General features: G+C 36.6%; 1 protein-coding gene across 1 annotated transcript in view; it reads right to left on the reverse strand.

Annotated features, from left to right (window-relative positions):
* Positions 1–1,158: 1,158 nt before the first annotated feature.
* LOC137922125 (carboxypeptidase N subunit 2-like) overlaps positions 1,159–17,627 on the reverse strand; it is a 268,323-nt gene continuing 251,854 nt past the window's right edge. The window contains exons 5-7 of the mRNA XM_068765007.1: positions 14,135–14,194; positions 3,687–5,138; positions 1,159–3,605 (exon numbers count right to left, since the gene is read on the reverse strand). Coding sequence (XP_068621108.1) covers positions 3,111–3,605; positions 3,687–5,138; positions 14,135–14,194 — 2,007 coding nt within the window. The 3' untranslated portion in view covers positions 1,159–3,110. The remainder of the gene's footprint in view (positions 3,606–3,686; positions 5,139–14,134; positions 14,195–17,627) is intronic.

Genomic DNA, 17,627 nt, shown 5'->3' on the forward strand with positions numbered 1-17,627 from the left:
ATAAGAATAATTTTTTTTAAATATCTTTTTCTATCTGACCTTATAATAAAGTTAAGATAGTTACCATTTATATTCTATAATGTACTTATTATAATCTAAAAGCTGTGATGACTTTAAATTATTGTAAACACTAGAGAAATGACTAATATTGGTGATTCACGAATGTGATTAATACTTCGACTATGATCACATAGCCTGCGAGTGCAAAGAAATATGCACAGAATAAGTAAAGATACTGTTATAAAATGTAATCATTTCGCCTTTTTTATTTATTAAATAGAAAATGTTTGTTTCAATAACAAATTTGGGTACAATTAACTTAGAGGAATGAAGTTACTTTTTTAACTAAATGTGCTACTAATTTATATTATTTCTTTTCTATAAGTATGCTTAAATACATATAGGTTATAAAAATAATAATTTTTAATAATTAGTGTATTTACTTGTGGTATGTTTTGTTATTATGATCATGTCCTCGTTGTTATTATATTATATTTCGAAACTGAATTTCCTGTCCGCATAGTCCGAAGCGAAAGGCACACAATTAAGTATAATTAAAACATCGCATATAAGCTGTTGGGTAAAAGGGTGGTGCCCAATTCAATGTGTTTTGACATAAAAACATTTATTTTGCAGACACATAGACTTAACTATTAACGGGTAATTTATTTGACGATATTTAAAACATAATTTTATTCTTGATTTAATCAAATATGAATTTAGATTATAATATGTTAATTATTCTTGTAAAATGATAACATCTATTAATAACTGAGGTATTTATTGTATAAGACAAATTATGCGTCCGAATTTTCAAAAAGGGGTTTCAATTGGTCTATTTTTAGGACTTTGGTCTAATTGGCAAAGATGCTTAGTAATAAACATAAGTAACTATTTTTTTAACACCAAGGTACACATTTATATGTTAGATTCACAACACATACAACATATATAGTTTAAAAAAAAGATGAATCTCCGTTTGCTTCTTTCGCAATTATCATAATCATCATTTCAAAAAAGTTTTTCAATAAATTCGTCAAACGTCAGACATGTGTTGTGCCTGCATTTAGTAAAAGCATGTGGCATTCATATGTAAAAATATTTAACATCTGGATGTATCAATTGAGAAATAAAACCAAAGATAAAATTTGAGGTATGTTATATTTATCGAGTTTGTATGTAGATAATAACTACAATAAAGTACAGAAATGATCGATGCCCTATTACAATGTGAGTACACTAATCACAATTTTCTATATGTATTAATTTATCTGTATACATCGTTAGGCTTTTCACTGGGTATTAACACCCGCCTGTTATTGATTTTTTCTTCAATTTCTCCTTATTTACACCATAACATAATGGGATATGACACACTAATTTTGGAATTGTACATATATCTGTAACATAATAGGTAGTAAATAAACATTTTATCTGTTTTGACCGTTCACTGGTAAGTTCTGTCGATTGTAAAAAATATTTTCAAATTGATGCAGCTTATTCTACAAACAAAGTAAATTATATTTAATCAAACCCATTTAATATTCTTAATAATACAACTTCACTGTTTAATTATAAATATAAGTTACCAGTAAACGGTCAATTGTAGTCAAATCTTTTAACAGTTCCTTTTCTAACAGTACATATAACATTGTTTAATTCATAGCGTTCATAGTAACATCTATAACTGGGTAAGTACAGATATTAATGCGATACTATGCAAGTATTTTTTTTTATCTGTATATTGAGTAATATTATTTTTTAATTAGTTAGCTATTTAAAATAACACGCACATGAGGTCAATAAAAGAGTGAAAATGCCACTAGAGGTAACCGGATTTTCGAGAAATTTGAATTTTTAACACAGTTACAGGTTATAAATTGTTGGCTACACTAAACCATTACTTAATTACTTTGATTCAGAAATATAACAGAGCAGAAATGGCAATTATAAATAGTGAAATATAGAAATAATTAGATCGCAATTTTGTAATACAATATTAATTACATAAATCGTCTGTAGATAAGAAATAATATTTAATTAAAAGTTAGCCCCTGTCAATAAATAGTTGCCTTCGGCGTCGTTTTCTTGAGGCTCTCTCTAGCAGTACACTCTAAGGTTAAATGACAAAGGTTAATAAGTGATTACGTGTGAAATATAAAGAAAAAACAAAACGACTATATTAGGATTGAGCATTACGAAGTGATCAAGACGTGACGAGATAGGAAACTGGTGCGTTCATACCTAATCAATAAGTATCTTAGTGTACGTATCAATGACAGGCAACGGACCGAGAACTATAGTCGGCGTCGCCCGTCCCACTAGCAAACGATACGTTATCGATGATATCAGAGAATCACGAAATTACGTTTAATTTTAGAAGAACAAGACCGTATTAAATTTTATAAATATCTCAATATAAATATATGTACATTCGTTTAATTCTAATATTTTTTTCTCATATTGGTGTCTTATTTAACGCGCACTTATCTTAGTCATCTATAAATAAAACGTTAGATTAAAATGTTTACTTATGGAATGGTTTTTGTACAAAATCAAATACAATATCCATCGCCGTGGATTTAAAACGAAATACAAATCACAATGATTAAGATGAAAATAATAGTTGGGGAGGTCCACACTATCCGACGTCACCCCTTTATCTAAGCTTATCTCGACTAGCCTGTACATTGTACGATTTTGGTCGGATCGTTGAGAGTGCAGCGCTCGTTGAGGCGCGCGTTGCTCGAGGTACAGTCGCGAAAAACAGCGTTTGCCTCCGTCAGTACAACCTGTGCACGATCCCACCGCTCCCGAGTGAAAGTTAAACTTTCGAAACCCTCGCTCCCCTTACGATACATTGAAAAATAGATCCCTCACTACTTAAATTTATAATTTACAAATAAGGTACTCTCTCGTTAAAACCGAACACGCCCCGGGAAAGTCTTTGCCGAGCGCACGCGCCGACCCGAAGCACTAAAGTCACTAACCGCTCTAGAGCTCTACACCGCATCACAACAGAATCCTTCCACGCACAAAACTTAATGGAATGAAGATTTATTGCTAGAATTACAAGATCACAAACGGTCGCAAGAGTTCGCGGTGGGCACTCAACAGTTGAAGGAGTCAGAGTGCGCGCATGAGCGCGGGTAGTCCTCCACGGGCCGCCCGTAGCTCTCCTGGATGATGGAGTACTCCGGCTCACTGTAGTCAGCCCTCTCGTATTCCCTCTCGCGATCTCGGGGAAACCCGATCACGGTCTCAGAGTTTCGCAGGTACCCGTTCTCCTGCTTTCTGGAGTAGCGCGTGTCGAGATTCCGCTGGAAGTTCTCCGGGTGGCACACGACGCCGTTGCGGTTGTTCTTCTTGTCGGGCAGGGAGCGGAGGGAACCATTGTTAAGGTGGTGGGCTGGGGCGCCGTTGTTCAGTGTGAGGGGCTGGTGCGGTGCGTGTGGTGTGTGGGGCTGGTGTGCGCGGCCGTCGCCGCCGATGTAGGTGAAGCCGTTGGCGGGCATGGTGCCGCCGCCCCCCGAGCGCTGCGGCCGGCGCGCTGAGCCCTGGCCGCCTGACATGAAGAATACGCTCGGCGAGGCGTAAAGCTCTAGCTACAGCTCCGTCACGGGTATGGGCCTCAGGCCGGGGGTGTGCGGGGGCGCGGGGTACTGTGACGGGTGGATGCCGCGCACGATGCAGTCCTCCTCCGTCGATATCGGCTTGTGGTATTCCAGGTTTTTGCGCCCCTTGTTCCACTTGTAATCTTTCAGTTTCTCTTGCATGTTCTTGCGATACCGGTACAGCATTAGAACCAGAAAGGCAATTGTAGCCACGCATGCGACGACTACAAGGCAAATGATTGTCTGCTGCCGCGTGTCGTGGACGATGCACCCTAGGTCGTCGGCGTTCAACGTCTTCAAGTATTTATCTTTCAAGTTATCGGGGCTGGCGCATTGAACTTGTGTAAAATTACTCTTATCGTTCAGAAGCTCCTGCAGCCACCGGAGATGGCAGTCGCAGAAAATGGGGTTATCGTTTAACTCTAGCTGTCTTAGTTCCTTGCCAATAAAAACGGTCTCGCTCAGGGTCACAATAGCGTTGTCCCTTAAAGAAACATGCTTTAGTTTCGGTAGGCCTAATAGTGTACAGTCATCAATAACCGACAATTTCTTGTTGTTAGCTATTACTACAGTTTCCAAATTAACGTTTTCCTCGAAGGTGCCTTTTTGAACTCGCTCCAATTGAGTTGCACCGGTTATATCTAAGAGTTTTAAGTTTTTTAGACCTTTGAAAGAGTGACTCTCTAGCTCGATGAAGTCGTTTTGGCCTATGTACAACTCTTCTAAGCGCGTAAGGCCCGATAGCTGCTGCGTGGGCACTACGTTCAATCTATTCCCTAGAAGATTAAGACTTCTTAATCCCGGGAGACCTCTGAAAGCGTTCTCGCTAATATTTGAGAGTCCAGCTCCATTCAAATCGAGTACGGTAAGCCTATTGAGACCAGCGAAAGCGTCGTCGGGTAAGAAGGAGAATGCGTTCAGACCCACGTGTAATTCGGCGAGACTTCCCAGTAGACTGAAGGAAGTCGTCGGCACGGAGCTTAGCTGATTATCATCTAAGTACAGTATTCTTAGCGCTGTAAGACCAGAAAACGCTCTGGGCTCTATTCTAGATATCCTGTTCTGACCGAGGTTCAATTCTTCTAGTCTAGGAAGCGTCGTGAACACCCCATTCGTGAGTTCTTCCAAGAAGTTTCTTTTAACGTTAAGTACGGTTAAAGAGTTTAGTCCTTTGAATGTCGTGTTTGACACTGACGATATTTTGTTGTTGTTTAAATGGAGCTCTTGCAGTTTGCGCTGGTAGGCGAAGCTGTTTGTTGGTATGTTCACGAGGTGGTTGTGGGAGAGGTCTAAATGTTGTAGCTCGGCGTAGAACTGCATGGAGCTGTCGATGGTTTTGATCTTGTTGTTGCGGATGATCAGCCGTTGGATGGAGGGGTTCAGCGCGATGGGGAGGACATCAAGGCGACTCTCTTCGCAGACGACTACCAGCGTGTCGTCGTTGCAGTTGCAGCCGCTAGGGCAGTTCGCAAGGGCAGTAGCGCCGCTCCGCCAGGACAGGAGCGCCAGTGATATTGTCAGCACCTGGAATGGGAGATATCAAATGGTTTAAATATTGTCCATAACTAACAGGCAAATGCTGTACATACGATGTAATAACTTTATTTATTTATTTTGGGCGGAAAGGTTCTCGGGTGGCAACCACGATAAGGTGGACGCGTTGTCAGTAGTCGGACCGACAACACAGTAGTCGCTGTATGTGGGCAAGGCCTGTCATCGCGGCTATCTCTGGAAGAGGCCTAGGTTTTGCAGTGGGCGCCTATTTGCTGAGATAATGATGATTTAAATTTAAAGTTCAGTCGAGGAGAAAATAGTGTCTTTCTTTTTTATAGTAGTTAATACCCTGTTTCATATTTTCACATACACGTATGTCATGTATGTGTGTGAATCAGCAGGTGCAGCATGGAATGACGAGGGTAGTCCACGCAAGAAGTGGGCGGACGACGTTGTAAAGGTTTTTGGGAAACGATGGATATGGACAGGCCGCTACTGGTCTTAGTGGAAATCTATGTCCAGCCGTGGACGCTCCGGGCTGAAATGATGATGAATAGCATATTATACTTAGTTTTCAAATTGTGTCTCCTTTAGAGCGATGAAGATTTCCTATGGATCCAATCGGAAGCCGCCTTTATAATAGAGCTCAATTTTAATATGGTTTCTTTCAAATTGGATTATTCAATTATTTCTCTTATGACGTGTTCAATATAAACAGTCCAAAGTGTAAAACAATATGAGCAAGTGAATGACAATATAATAATTAGTTTTTAATTAATAACAGACACAACGTATGATAAAATCAATTATTAAAATTAACAGTGTAATTTTGCGAAGGTTATTTCACGTAAGCCGATAATGAGAGATTGTGTACTAATTATTTAAGTACGGAAGAACAATGCAGCGTTGTGTAAAATGTTAGAGTTAAAATAGTAAAATATTACTTAGTTTAATTACATTATACTGACTCTTGGTTTACCCACAATTCGATTAAGAGAATTCCGGCGCCGTATTAAGTAAATTGATGGCATCTACATTATAAAACAAATACTAAATCAATTCACAAGTTCGCCGTTAGAGTAAAAAGAGGCGAAGTCAGTATCGGAATGAGAATTTTTAAGTTTTAATTTATAAAAATGTGTTCAGAAGCTGCGTCGCTTCAAAGTCTTACTTTTATAGCGTTTTCTCGTTTCAGCAATTAGCGCTGAGGAGCGAACGCTGCGATTCGACTGCGTAGCCTAGAAAGCGCTTAATGCTATTAGGGCGCGATCACAGCGGATGTACCGGCGACTGTCGTTCAGTCCCGCGCTGCACAAAGAGGCGAGTTTTCAGAATAAATAATTTTATTACAATCGCGCGCAGCGGCCCGACTTAAAACAAACTCAATTGCGAATCCAAGATGGCAGCGGGATTATTGTCTTTGTACAACTTGTAAGTTTTACTATTACCGTACCTGCTCGTGAAACTCATTCCTTTCCATGAGCCGTTCCGAATTGCGACTTGGGATTTTTTTTATTTATGTCAATTCAGCGGCAAAAGGCCACATAGCGCTCGGAACAGGTGGCCGCTGGAGCCTTGAGGTACTGGAGTGGAAAATGTAGACACACAAGCACAGTAGAACGTCCACATAGGAGATCGATAAAATCTTGTCAAGATTGTCGGAAAAGGTTAGTTGCAGGCCGCTTCCAATTGGAAATATTAGAATTTTCTGAGAAAAGCCTGTATTTAGTAGTTGACTTCCTATGATTGAAATGATCATTACGATGATAATGATTTGATACTTATTTGTCTCAAAAGTTTTGTGTATGTTTTAAAGATTTAGAGAGAGAGAAAGGGAACACAGGGAAAGGGAATGGAAGAGAGGGGGAAGAGAGAATGATGGGTATACGGCATTTACGTAAATCGGCGTTCGTTTGTTTTTGTGAATCCATGACTGTGTACATAACACACAAAATACTTATTTACGAAAGAGCAATTCAATATATTAAAAAAAAGACAATTTCAGCGAATCCTCCGAGATTTCGTTATTACATATAGGAGTATCGAGCGGTAAGCCAAAAAATCGTGTGTTGGTAGCTCTTCATTTTTTCATATTTTTGCTCCGACATTTGTCGTGTTTCTTTTAAATTGTTTTCAATTTAAATTACCGAAAATGTTTTCATTCAAACCGAATAGATTGTGAGGCTGCAGATTTTGAAAAATATGATGATTTTCTATTTCTTTCACACAATCCACTTTTATAAGTTTTACTTAATAATATACTCTGTTTTAATTTTTAATTTGTGAATGTATGTAAAAAAACAAGAATTGACCGCTATTCGCGTGTAGTGCTCGACATGGGCTATTGTCTTTACGGCGGGCGGTATATTCAGCACAAATCATAATCAAAATCCGATATGCAGGTCGCTTGCACCCAGTGCACTCGCTGTCCCGGACAAATTTCCGCTAAAATCCAATAAAGTGGCCGACCGGGACGAGAGGACGAGCGCGAACGATTCCGATGTTGTTTTATGAAAGCTTCAATGTTTTTTCACGATTAAAACGGACCCTATATCCGTTACGGGCTTTATTCGAAAGGTTATTGGAATTCTACTCATATATCTATGTAATTATCTTTTTAACGTTTTTTTGTATGTGAACTAATAAATAGTTGTTTATCACTTAGATATACAAGAAATATCATCATCATTTTAAACGTAAGACGCCCACAGCTGAGCATAAGCCGCCTCCATAGACAAAAGAACTCGTTAGGAGGGACTTGCATTCAGCTTTCTTTGACGACTTAGGCAAATTCTCTCCACCTTGTGGATGAACATTTTACCCTGGGCTTTTGGTCGGTGGTCCCCGCTCAGGGAACTTAAGGCTCCAGCGGCGTCCCGCGCGCTATATGGTCTACAGACTGCTACTTCAACTTGCCCATTCGCCGGGCTTTTTTGATTGATTTCGTGTCTATCAATCTCTTCATTCTTTATTCTAAATTGTAGAAAATTCCCGAGCGAAGCAATAATTGTTATTATTGTACAATATAATAAGTGAATATAAATCGTTTAATTTCTAAATGTGACGTTAATTTATACTATTTGACTCGAAAGATATATATCTAGAAACTTTCGAAATGTTCTATTTTTCGACATAATTCTAGAACGTTCCATGTATCGATCATCTTTTCTAATTGTAAATCGATCTTCATATTATTATTCATCGCATTGTTCAGATGAGTAGTAATAGTACTTGCACAACTTCGGAAGAATAACGAGAGCGCTATACTTCATTTTATTAAGGAATCCTGAAAAAATGCCAACCAGTTGCCAACCACATAGTTTGATCTAATGACTTGTCTAACCAATGTACAGGCTAGGACAGTTGTTGCACCACGCGGCTCTTTGTGTCCTTGGCTGTGTAAGTGAGTATTAATAAGACATATTTAAGAGAGGCTTATTTTGAGAATATATTCTAGATAGCAGTGTAATTATGATAATTGGTGTAAGTTAAATATTTATAATTACAAGTTTAATGTTATTTCAAGAAAGGGCGTAAGCAGTTACATATAAGTAAGCGCGAGTGTGAGCTTAAGTTATTTAGCTTTGTTTATTGAATAAATAACGTTGAAACGTTGAATAAATATTGCTGATGGTCACGTCATCTTTGAGCAGTGGTCACTTTTTTATACAAATATATATTCATCGGCATGTTTAAAAATACTATTGACTGATATTCATAATTATTGATGGCAAAATTAGGCTATGTTTTCATTAATATAATTTTAACAACGGGATGTTATAGGCAACCTTAAGTTGTTGATGACTTCCAAATTTTATTAAAGGGAATTTGATTGTAACAGTTAATTTCCGTCGATTAGAAGTGGAACTAGTTTCGGCAAATACGTTTCTAAGTAATCTTTACTGAAATAGGCCCATGCTATTTGAATAACGCTGTCATAAAATCGTATTCACGGACAATAGAGAAAGGTTTTTAAGCCATTAATACGGCGTCCAAAAGCCACCCTTCCGCGGCGGGCCGTGCCGTGGCGCGTTATTCAAATTTGCGAATGAATTCTGGGGGATGTTGATTAAAAATGCGAGCAGCGGCGACAAACGGACGGACGGTTGAATTACAAATTGCCTTCGGAAATTGGGTCGGCAGACGTTTGGATATTGTTATTAAAATCGTTACGCGCGGGATTCCGTATTAGGACGCGGTAGCGGAGCGGCGCTCTCGAAGGGTTTTATCAATTAAATATATATTATTTTATAAGCTGCGGCAAAGGTAAAAAGGGCTATGGAATATATTGACAAATATATATATCATAATTCTTATATATTTCGTTATTCTTTATCTATACGTATCAAACGTAACCTAACCTATATACATAACATAACCTAATCATTTTGTGTTCTATTTATAAAACCAAAAATATAGTTTTAATAAATATTTTTTTAGTAAATTTGTAATACACGATTAATTGCAAAATGTTAAATTCTTTTACATACTTCTGTACAACCAGTACACCTACATATAATGTGTATTATTGTTTTTCATAGATAATAATTTTATTATGAAACACACACAATATTTAACAAGTGTATAGAAATAAATGAATGTGTACTTATTGAATAGATCCATTACTGAAGGAAGTATTTTTTTGACTATTAGTATAGATTACTCTTAAAATTTTTACTAAGAATAATACCTCTATAGTGAGTTCTATGAAATGTTGTTATCTCTTTTGTTTCTCTCAATTATAAATATAACGCATAGAACAAATGGCCACTGAAGCCTTAAGATTTCAGAGCAGCGATCAAAGGCTTCCGCGGCGTAAGACGTTAGATTCAGATCGTTTCCAACAGGTCCAGTTGGTAATTTATGGCAGAGGTTTATGTCCAGCTGTGGAATTTCTACGGCTTAATTAAAATGTTAGAATAAAACGTCACCAAAGATGACGTTGGTTTTTTAAATCAAAATTCAATTCGGTATTTATTACGTACATTGACAGCTTTAATCTCGCGTTCAGTTCTTTTCCAGCTGTATTAAATGTGTATATTATATTAAAGGTATCGTTTTGATTGTGTGTAGTGATAAATGTTAATTTCTATAACGAATATATCTCGACTACTCGTTGTTATAGCGGTTAGTTGTTTGGATATAATTATGTGACAGTCCATTGGATTTACGCAACCACCTGGGCTGTTATGGAACTTTATAGCTTGTTCCGAACGTTACACAATTTACTTGGTAGCAGTATAAAGGGCGATTGGTTATATATGCAAAAACTTTAAGGGGTGAATGTATAGTTTATTACTGTCAATTAAAGCCCCTACACCATTTCTATTGATTTCAGAAATTTAAAATACAGACTAAAAAGCGTTTTTAAAATTCGAATTGCTTATTCAAATTAAATATTTTATACTTTCTGTCCCTTCATTTCTTTTTTATACTTTGCAGTGCCAGAAGTTATTAGCTTGTTGCTCTCCAACAGAGAAAATAAATTAATATAACATAATTTAGAGTGAAACGTCTTGCTGTGTGGAAATAGAAAACATATTGGAAGTAATAGTTGTTAATTGTTATGACATTAGAGAAATAAATATACTCAACTGCCTCGGTATATTTTATTATTTTAATTAACACTTTTTGGTACATCATAGACAATAAATAAAGGAAAAAAAACAATTCATATGCTACAAGAGGCGGTCTTATCACTTAAGGCGATCTCTACCAGACAACCTTTGGATGGAGATAAGAGACATAAAGGAGAGGATAGTTTATGATGTACGTAAATACAAATACAGACATAGTGATGAACTACACATACCAAAATATATATGTATACATATATACATAAATATTTAGGTAGGCAAGGTGCTACATAAATACGAATAATTAAGAGATGCTACACGCTATCCTATTTTAGAGGCCAAGGAAATGCTCTTTTACCATTTCAATTTAATGCTGTCAGCGATTTAGCGCATCTAATTGGTTCTGGTAGCTCATGATCTGTTATCTGATGATCTAAGCAACTTATCTTATGAGTGATGTAAGAAAAAAATCTAGATTTGAAGTAAGAAGGAGTAAGCAGGTTGAACAAAATACTATAGAGAAGGGAGAGGATGCGGGCATTCCAGCAAAGTCGAATCGGCAACCACTTGAGTTTATTACGAAATTCAGAAATATGGTCATATTTGCGTAGACCAAATATGAACCTAATACAAAAATTTTGATGGCGCTTATTAGGTTCTTCTTCAGTTATATTAATATAGCTGACTAAAGCATAATCATGGATGGAAAGGAGAAGGGATTGTACCAGTTAAATCTTGGTACTCAGGGGTAGGGAGTTGCGTAATCTTTGCAAGGACGCCACAGACGTAGAGACCTTACGATAATATGTTGAAGGTAAGTTCCCCGTGCCATTAATTTGTGTTTTTTCTATTCAATTGCGATAAGCTTAACTTTTGGGTAGAACGAAATATGTCGGTGCTGGCAGTCATTAATAAATTTCCTAAAATAAAGTTCCTCGAGTATTTTAACTGCGTCTAGTTGTCTTGTACATCGGTCGACTAGGTTTTGGCGGGCTTGGCACGGACAACCGGACCCAGTGGCGCGGTCGAAAAACAATTTTAAACAATTGTGGCCGCAATTCGGCAAATAAAAACGCTCACCGTTTGCACGCTGACGGTTTCACGCGCTATTAGACGCACAGTCCGGCGCCCAGGGCTGCCAGCGCGTGCCAAACCTTTTTTTTATATCGATATTCACAACATACGCGCCTCAACTCAATAATTCCGTAAACGAGTTTTTTTTTACAACTTGTAGTAAATTTTAATTTAAATATAAAATTAAAATACACAAATCCTCAAGATCCTTGTAAATTAATCATAGTTATAAGTTATAAATTATTTTAGCTCTAATCAGTTAAATTAAACATTTCGTATTACGAATTCACGGTGTAGAATCGATATCATGTTTATCTGTTTATATTATTCGAAAATTATTTTGTAATTTGTAGATAATCGATAACATAGCTTTTAGGCTTCCTATAAATAAGTCGTTAGTGGTGCAAAATTAGCATACCATAACACCACACTTCGATCGCTAACCCGCTTGCTAAGTGTAATGATTTCGGTATATAGATATCGTTAGGGGGGGGGGAGGTCGTTCCACCTCCTTTTTGTTGGGAATAGGGATTTATTTTCTTTATTAAATTTTTCACTTCCTTTTTATTATTTTCATACTCTTCTTCCATTATGCAAAATCTCTATCATTCTGTTCTTCATTCAATAATTCAGTCAATTTTTCTTTTCCGCTCTAATATCCTTTCATCCATCCTCAATTACTGCAGTTTAGTTTATTCATACAATTTATATCTATCACATCTTTTTTAGTTAATTTTACATCTTATACCTATACATCATAGTTCTCTTATTTCTCTCATTTTCAATATAATTGTTTACATAAATTGAATGGTTAATGAAAAATTGTTTAATATGAAAACAAAGTCTACATTTTTTTTTAGATTATTTTGTTTTTATCGATGGGCAGTGTATTATCAATTTTTTACCTAATCGATATAATCGATTTAAAATCGATGAATTAAAGATTTATTTTAATTATAGAAATGAGTGCGAGTCGGTAGCCCCGACATTACGTACGCTTCATTCGTCGCCGACAAACGTTCTCCAAATGAGTGACATTATGCAGATTCTGTACCTGAGCGCCCGCTAATTGCAGTTCGCATGTAAATACACGAATAACTCCAGTACTGCGATCGTTACGGCATTTATATCGACATGTTTCGATTTCGATTAAGCTTGTGATGTAACTGATTTTCATGAACATGTCCAGATATACTTATGTCTTAAAAGAAAGTTTATTATTGTTTAGTTTACTCAGGGACTTAACCTATAGTGCAGGGTGTGTAAAGCACACGGGTGCCACCGTCTCACGGGGCGCCGCGGTAACAGAGATATGCTACAGGCATAAAAACAATGAGAGTTATTCTACCGTCATAAAAAGAAAGAGCGTAACTAAAACCATACTGTAAGCTGTACCTACTTATAAAATAACTTGATGGAATATGAAAAAACCTTCTTGTTACGACGGCTAAGTTAATAGTTATAGCTTCGGGAGGGGGGGTCAGGCCTAGAGGGCGCCAGGGTTTCATTGCACACGGGCGCTACACGAGCTAGAGCCGCTGACTTTATTACTGGAACGCTTAAAATCCATGGTACACAGGAGCTATGTCTATGGGTAGTCTGGCTCCTTGTAATTTACTATGAATCGTTTCTAAAAAATTAACACACTCTATATTTACGAAAGACACGTAATAACTTGACGCAGATAGCGCATAAGGCATAAACCCGAAACATTCATACCGTCGCTTTAGGTAAATGAAAGGACTTCTAGAGTTTGCATTTTAGATCTGCAGCACTAGAGGCAGTTATGTTTTATATGTCCATTAGGCAATGAGCATCCGAATACAAGATGTTGCTAAAACCTCTAACTATAATCCAGGGAATTTAATTATTGGGCCCTAGACCTCCCATTTAAGGTGCGGTGTTTCAAAAAGACAGTTTTCTTTTGTTTCAGAAATGATTTTTAAATGTAAACCTTAATATAATTAATGCATCCCAATATCCCCTATTTTTTCCGATACAAAAACGTATTTCATAAAAGCAAATATCTAAAAGAAGTTATATAGTTTAAACTAAAGCATTTGTGTGTTGCCATATTGGTACTTATAGATTTCTCTGCTTTTAATTGATCTCGTTTTTGGTATCAAAACTCGAGGGCTCGCGCAGGAGATATTACTTTCATCCGCCGATGAAATATTTACTTGAACTAAGCAGCTGGAATTATCGACCTAATCACTTAGACAAACACTCTATCAAGTAACATAGCAAACGTGAAAAGAACGAACCTATGCAAGGAATATCTTTTGAAACACATTTACCATTATAATTCGAGGGTCCAAGAGGGTTGAACTTCAGCCTGACGGGTGGTTGTTATCAATTTATGCATCTCTCACTTACCATAAAGGTGTTTGCAGTCATGAAGTCTGTGATCCGGCGGCTGAATCGTAGTGCTGCCATCTGTTGACAAGAGAAATAAACATGAAAACAGTTTTCATTGGACAACTGGTAATTGTGACTAAATGAGACGCAGAAATAGAGTTTATCTTTAGTTTATTCTCTAGTAACATAAGGCGTAAATAATAGCACATATCTGTTCTGTTGTAGGTATCACTGTATTGGTTGGTTACATATGTTATTTTCTTATCCTTGCAAGAAAAGATGACCTTATGTAATCTACACAAAGTGCACCTATACTGGGATTTAATCTTTCTCAACTTTCGAAATATTTGTATTCCAGTAGACATTTATACGCGCTTTCGAATTGTTGGTTATTATAGGGTTTTACGTAGTTACCGCCGACAAAAAACTCAGCTGTTCTTTTAAAATTAAATTTAACAACTTTTGACATATACATTATAATATCAGTAAAGTAAATCAGTCAACAAAACCACTTTAACACATTTTGTACAGCTAAAAACTCTCGAATGTTGTCTTTCTTGTATTGTTTCTTAGTAGAATACTTTTTAAGCTAACTTAAACATATATAGTGCAGTTCTGTCAAAAGTTTCGTGTTATAAAATCATGTGTATTAGTATAGGTTTGCTTTTGCAACTTTTTCGCATATTTATTCGATAACATCCAAAGCCCTTTAATATACAACGTCAACAATATAAAAACGTCATTCACATGAAGGAATTACGTATTCAAAGGTAATGGGTTATTCTGTTTGATGAAAGGGCGTAGTTGACATTGCTGTGTAAGTAATTTCTGTCGGGTGACCTGTGTGGTCTGGTGATCGACTAACGATAGTGGATCGCGGGGTCGATTCCCATTGTGCGCACACTTTGTAATATAAAATAAATTAAGGAGTAAAAATTATATCTTGTGTAAATTGGAAACAAAAATTCAATATCTATCGCCATATACATAATGGTAATACAAACCACAGTAGCTGTAGAATTTATCTAAAATACTTAAAAATAAATTACAATTTTAATATTTATTAACATAGGATTTCCCTTTTGTCATTTGATGGCTGCCTGTTCTTTTTTCCCTTGGTAAACAAGTCCATCCAATGGTTGTCTGAGAGAAATTCACGTTTGATTTGACCATTGTAGTTATTCATTAGCCAGTCGCATTTCTAAATTTCAGAGTGATCACTTCATGCAGGTGATTGGAAAAAGGTCCAATCAAATATTTTTACTGTCAATTTAGCTATAAATCATCCTGTATATATCATAGCAACATTTTAACGAAGAAATTAGTTAATCATGTAAATTAACGAACCAATCATGAGTGCTTAGCAGGTATATTATTTATTATTCCGCAATGCCATAAAGGACTCGGTGACTCCGGTAATGACGCGTTCGAAAGGACGACAGACAAACAGCGGCCGTATTATTATCGTGACGTCACGTAAGGAGCCACGTGGCGGGTTCCCACACCGCTTTGATGCAGAGTGTTTATAATTATTTCATTACAATGGGCATCGTTTAACGGGTTTGCGACTGAAGTAGCTTATTGATCGTTTGCTAGTTAACAAGTTGACGTTTAGATCGTCTAGTTGGACGAAGGTCTTTGACCATAGGAGTTTAGGGTGGGGGCCCTAAACTCCCACTAGCTTCGGCGACTCTGAGGCGGACGATGGTTCCACGTGGTCTCGAACCATCGTGATAGCACCACGAGGGTTTCGGGGGTAGCGTATCCACGCATACCCCGGGACGGGCTATCGAAAAATAGCACGGCGCGAGGGAAGACCGCGTGGCGATCCCTGACCGGGAGATACCGCGGTCCCCCGTTTAGCGCAGAGGGCGACCACCGGAGGGGGGGAGGGTCGGTTTAGTGGGTAGGAATCCCACATACCCCTGTCCCCCCCTCCAGAGGCAGGGCATCTTGAATACCGGAAGATTTCCCTCACCGAAAAAAAAAAGGTCTTTGACCATTGTAATCGATTCGGAAATAAAATCACAAGTTCCGACGTAACCCGAAGAATTGTATGGTTGACGTGGCGGATATTCGCGGCTATCATTGGGAGATATCTTCGCCTTAAATAGGCGTTTATCGACTTACATGACGAGTGGTGCTTTATTGTACATCCTATATAAGATAGAAATATTTCCGCTTACCGTGTTTCTTACAGACAACCTTTGGATGGTTGAAAAAGATTTGCATTTGCATTAATTACTAGCTAAGGCCAGCGACTTCGTTCGCGTAAAATTAAAAAAAAAACTAGTTTATTAAGTTTTTTTTTTCGTTTTTATTTTAATTATGTTAATCGGACATGAATTTTACTATAAAAGGAAGGCTTTTTCCTAGCAACATATGACTGAAACGATGGCGATGATGAAACTGTATCATATTTTTGTTAATCGATATTTACAAACAAATATTAATTAATACTATTATTTATAATGCATAATAAAAATATGAAATCAAATGATGGTGGTCTAAAACCAAAGATGCATATTGAACTTAACATTTTTCAAGCTAGCAAATTACGGAGGAGGCTTTAAACAGTTGCTAATAGATAAGTCACCAAAATTTATTTTCGTACAGTTACCTGTGCATAAGTAGGTATTGTTATTCATCTTAAAAGCCATATTCCAGTATTTTTTGTTACAAAAGTGGTCTCCATAACTTTTCATGTTTATATACATTCATTGCTATAGTCACTGTATGTGAGTTCTCCGATTATGAAGATTATTATATCTTCTTATAAATATTAACCCTATCTTTTGTCTGTCGTTTTTCGTGATCGACTAGTTGAAAGCTAAAAGCGGTTTAAATCGCTTTATGATAATAGAGGTGGATCCCGATCGACGTTGCTTCAACAGAAGCTACTGCTTCGGTTCACATCTGTAAACCTCCGTAAACTTTCATATCCAAACTAAAGATAAACAGATACCTTGCAATTAATAACAGAAATTTCAAAGCTTGAACAATTCAACAAATGTTAGTGTTATAAACGATATTATAACACAAATCGGGGACTTTATTTAAAAATATACATGGCGATTGTTTATAGATCATTGTAAAATCTTTTAAGGAGAGAATGTAAAGCTCATTCGTAATAAAAAAGCTTTAAAACTTTTTACACCTATTTTAAATGTGTTATATTAATAATTTTTTTTAAACTGAAATGCGACTGGCCAATAACTTCTGGCAGTACAAAGATTACATGGACAGATAATAAATATTATTTAATTTTAATATTTAATAATTATAATTTTGAAAAAAAAAACAAACATTAATGAGCATACATTCATTTCTTAAAACCTTTTACTTTTATAACCGATCACCGTGTATTACATTAGGTAAATGGGTGTTTATAATTGTTTATAAAAAACATAATTAATGATAAAGAATAAAAAAATATTGATACGTAAACAATTGTGATAAAGTGACATGAAGTTTATATTTTATGGTCCGCTACAAACGATATGATGGCCAT

The sequence above is a fragment of the Battus philenor genome, unplaced genomic scaffold (assembly GCF_028537555.1).
Source record: "Battus philenor isolate CCGP_79_NKW_IND1 unplaced genomic scaffold, ilBatPhil1.0.hap1 SCAF_2, whole genome shotgun sequence".
Lineage (NCBI taxonomy): Eukaryota > Metazoa > Arthropoda > Insecta > Lepidoptera > Papilionidae > Battus > Battus philenor.